The 4,714-nt window shown below is 44.6% G+C and overlaps 1 protein-coding gene across 1 annotated transcript in view; it reads right to left on the bottom strand.

Moving 5' to 3' along the window:
- Positions 1-4,714, bottom strand: part of KIF6 (kinesin family member 6) — a 501,761-nt gene that overhangs the window by 389,520 nt on the left and 107,527 nt on the right. Inside the window, exon 4 of the mRNA XM_045294777.1 lies at positions 2,776-2,923. Within this exon, the coding sequence (XP_045150712.1) occupies positions 2,776-2,923 (148 nt within the window). The remainder of the gene's footprint in view (positions 1-2,775; positions 2,924-4,714) is intronic.

The raw sequence follows: 4,714 nt of genomic DNA, 5'->3' as shown, positions 1-4,714 counted from the left end.
CAGGGGCTTAAGTGGAGAACAAATCTTTTGCGAATGATGAGGGCAATGAATGTACAAATGTGCTTTACACAATTGATGTATGTATGGATGGTGATGAGAGTTTTATGAGCCCCTAATAAAATGATTAAAAAAAAAAAAGAAACAAAACAACAGAAAAATGTGTGGCCCATGAGAGGCAGCCACAAACCTGGTGGTTGTCAGGTTGGTGCTATTATTACAGCTTTTATTTAATATTACTTCTAAAAGCCCACAGATGGAGCATTAAGTTTGTGACTATCGACCGTAAAACAAAGGCAGAAAGTAGAGCCAACTTGTGTGTTCGTCTGCCATGGAGAGACTCTCTTCTCCAAGAAATTAGAAGAAATCATAAAAGCTCGGGAAATGGTAGGTTCACTACTCAGAAAAGATGGGAGTAATACCTTTGGCTCCCACCCCCTCCAAAGCCCCCATTCTTGCATTTTCTGGACTTAAAAAAATATTTTATTGGAAGACACACTTAAAATTCACTGAGCTATGTGGCAAAACTACCTTTCCTTCTTATTACTTTTTTAGTGTTTAGGATTGCCAGACTGTAATGTAACACACATGTCTCCTGCAGACAGCCCTTTCTCCTGCCCCCAAACAAGTTTGAACCTCACAGTACTCCAAAGTAATGAGCAGTGATTTCTAAAATAAATGGAATCAGTTTCCTTCTCTTCAAATCGTTGAAAATGAGCCCCTCTCAGACGCGCTTACATGCATTTCAGGACCAGAGTGCACTAGGCTCTGAGTTTATCTTCAAGTAAACGCTTGCATGCGTCACATGTGCCTTTCAGAATTCTAGAGCACTCCATGTGGCCCTCCAAGGTCATCAGCTGAGAGCCTTTGAGTTGTGGTCTGCATTCTTCAGTCGTCCTCCACAGGGGCAGACTCTGTGATGCACCTGAAGGTGCTTCTGACTTGCATCACAGCTCAGTCTGATGATACTGGATGTGTTGTGTCCCAGCATGGAAACCTGTCCATTTATGAAGGGCTGCCCAGGCTACCAATCGGTTTGATGGGCTCCCTCCAAGACCAGGAAGTTATTTAGTACCATTCAGAATGAAATGGGGTTGAGAGTAACGCCCTTGACACACAGATGAGAAACAATGAACCTACCAGATGGTAGCTACCATAGACATTTTGACTTTCAGGACCGAATGTCACTACCCATAGATGAATTTTTAAAAGAGATGAGTAAAATCCTTTTTCACTGAGAAAGGACTGGCTTATACAGTTAAACTGCACTGAGGAAGCTGCCCTCGTTTGTTCTGAGAAGTACGGAGGATTTTCTGAAATTGGTTAGTGGGCATTTGGCCGTATGCAGCAGGTATGTGCATGGTGATGACTGTGGATTGAGCATCTGCTGTATACCAGGAGAGTGGACAGCATCTTCAAAAGTGGCGTGTTCAGGCCTCATTGCAGTCCCACAAGGTTGAGGCATGAAGTAGCTGCCCCTATGCCACATGCTGTCAGGAGCACACCATCTCAGACCCAGGCTGGCCTGCACCAACTTCAACCAGCGTGCCACATTCATCCCCCACAGCCAAAAAAGAGCCCAATTGAAAACCATATTCCCTGTTTGTGGGATCTGGGAATGAAACGAAACAGATACTTTCAAAAGTAAATGAGTAAATGAAAGAAGGATATAGGAGCCAATGCACACACACACTACATTCAATTCTGTCTTTGACGAACTTGCTGGCATGCAGGTCTGGCGTGGCTGAGCCAGGGAGAGATGAGCTGAACTAATGGCTAATTACTACTTTATGGATGGGAAATAGAAGTCTGCAGATCTCAGCGATTTCCTCTCCTTTCTTTTCCATCTCAAAATGCAAACAGGACACAGACAAGCAAGTCTGGTGTGGCTGTTACACTGGCTTCGTTTGCACATTTGCTACACAGGGTTAACCCAAGCAAGGGATTGTGAGAATTGGTGGGGACTCTGGGGAGCCCCAAGTCGAATCCTATCCAAGATTGCTCAGAGGGGCAAATGAAAGCCCAGGGGAGGTCAGTGGCTTCTTGTAGAGAATTGGTTTAAATGCAACCAAGAAAAAGGAGCCAGTCTGAGACACAGGGCCTGTGTGCCCAGTGGCAACACGGGCTTGTCCCCAGATGGACTTGGGCTGGTACTCCACAGCTGGTACTGGATCCTGAACTTGACACTCACTTTTTCCCACCTATGAAATGGAGACAAGTGTCCCCACCATGTTAGTTGCACTAAGTGCTCTAGGAAATCATAACCAAGCAGCAGGTACTTGGAGGCACTCAACCAGTGACGCATGTAAATAGCTATGGGACTCCGCTTTCTAGGAATACTGATTTCAGGAGGACTTTTCCTCTGGGAATTAATTCCTCTGGACTCCTAGTGAAAGTATGTAAAGAGAACCATCACTTTATCCTGCTTAGTGCTTTCATAGCTAAAAGGAAGATGTGCTTGGAAAATTCCTCCGTTTCTTGACGAAGAGCCTAAGATACAAGCTGATAAAAGATGTGGTTTGCCCTTTTACCCTCCGTGGGTGTACCGCAAGGAACTCCCCTTGACCTTTGCTGGAACAGCAGCTCTTAACGAGAAGCACCTTCTTAATTTCTACTTCTTCAGCAAAATCTCAAACTTCCCTTAAGCCTACAGGCCAGAGTTATCACCCAATGATATACTTTTATTACAGGTACTCTATAATAAAATAGCATGATACATTTTCTCTCTCTAGTACATTTCTGCTGGATGGACCAAATGTACAAATTAAAGTTTCATACCTTGTGTAACTGCTCAAAAATGTAGGATAGTGTCCTTGGGATGATGCCTCTGTCGCTGTAATGCTCTGCCCCGCCGGTGATGGTGAAGGTCTTACCACTGCCCGTTTGTCCGTACGCAAAGATGGTACCATTGTAACCCGCCAGGACACTGCAATACAGAAATGACATATTTTCAATATGCATTTGTATCCAATGCTGTGTATTCTAATCTTCTTCAACACTAGGAAAAAGACATGTATACAAATCTGTAGCATGTACACTGGTACAGATAAGAGCTCACAACACATGGAATCCAGGTCAGATAAGTCCCTCCGTAACAGAAATAGGAGTAACTATACCGGGGTGGGGGGGGACTGACTGCAATGAGGATGCATAGTCGCTCCCCCACCCCCACCAGGGGGTGAGCAATGGAAACATGGGCGAAGGGAGATAGTGGTTTTTGTAAGATATGAAAACAATAATACTTTATCACTTATCAAGGGTTCAACAGGGGAGGAGTGGCGGGAGGCAGGTAGGGAAAAAAGAGGAGCTGATACCATGGGCTCAAATACAAAGTAAATGCTTAGAAAATGATGATGGCAACATATGTACACATATGCTTGATATAATTGATGTATGGAATGTTATAAGTGCTGTAAGAGCCCCCAATAAAGTGATTTTCTAAAAAAATCTGTAGAATCATTACTGTGCATGGGTGTGTGGCTATGATTCACTTTTGGAATGAGGGATGCCAGCATATCTTATCCCGTCCTATAAGAAAGGGCTGCAATTTAAGTAGAGGCGAGTCATCTGACGTATTTCTTTACCTTTTGTCTCCCCTGCCCTTGGATTAAAGAATAGTCGGGGAGAGTCCTGCCAATAGGACACCAAGCCCTTATGAGATCAAGACACGCAGCAATAGCTGCTGTCAAGAACACCAGCTACCCTCTTTGCTTGTCAGTATGTTTATTTTGGCCAAGCCTGCATATCAGCTTGGTGGCATAGTGGGTTCCATGTGGGGCTGCTAACCTCAAGGTGGTTCAAATCCACCAGGGAGAGAGATGAGACTTTCTACTCCTGTAAAGAGTTATAATCACCGAACGCCACAGGGGCAGTTTTACTCAGTCCGATCGGATTGCTGTGCGTCAGAATTGATTAGATGGCAGTGTGTGTCAGTGTGTGTGTGTGTGTGTACACCAGTAAGATAATACTCCACTTAATAAAGGTCATCATCTGAAGACTCTTGCCTTTCTTGGAATGCCTTCTTGGTAGATGATGCCGGCCCCCTTGTGCTGCTCCACCGGCAGAGCAGCTTTGATTTGATAGTGGTCTACAGACCCAGGATCCTCTCAGGCTCTGTGGACCACACCTTCTAGGAAGGCTCTGAATAGGTGCATGGCATGACAGAAACTTTCAAAAGCCAGTCCTTTCCTAGGCTGCATGGAACAGCAAACCAGGGCACCCTCACCTTTTTCCCTCCTTCTCGTTGCCAGGGGGTCCTTGCTTTCAAATGTTTCCATCAGACCAGCTATGGTGATATCAGGGAAAAGGACCCCCATTGTGAAGGGCTTTTATTTTTTAATCATTTTATTTTGGTGCTCTTACAGCTCTTATAGCATTCCATACATCAATTGTATCAAGCATATTTGTACATATGTTGCCACCATCATTTTCTAAGCATTCACTTTCTATTTGAGCCCTTGGTATCAGTTCCTCTTTTTTCTCCTCCCCCCCCACCTACCCCTTCTCCTTCTCTCATGACCCCTTGATAAATGATAATTATTGTTTTCATATCTTACACTAACCACTGCCTCCCTTCACCCACGTTTCTGGTGTTCATCCCTGTGTGTGTGTGTGTGTGTGTGTGTGTGTGTGTGTGTGGCTTTTTGATAGATGGCAGAAATCACATGAGGGGGCTGGAAATTGTATTGGTTGGGGATGAGGAAGAAGTGCTACAATT

The sequence above is a fragment of the Echinops telfairi genome, unplaced genomic scaffold (assembly GCF_000313985.2).
Source record: "Echinops telfairi isolate 266 unplaced genomic scaffold, ASM31398v2 ScPeMD7_3533;HRSCAF=4204_1, whole genome shotgun sequence".
NCBI lineage: Eukaryota > Metazoa > Chordata > Mammalia > Afrosoricida > Tenrecidae > Echinops > Echinops telfairi.
Note: the sequence above shows the minus strand (reverse complement) of the source record. Positions and strands in the feature narration are given on the sequence as shown.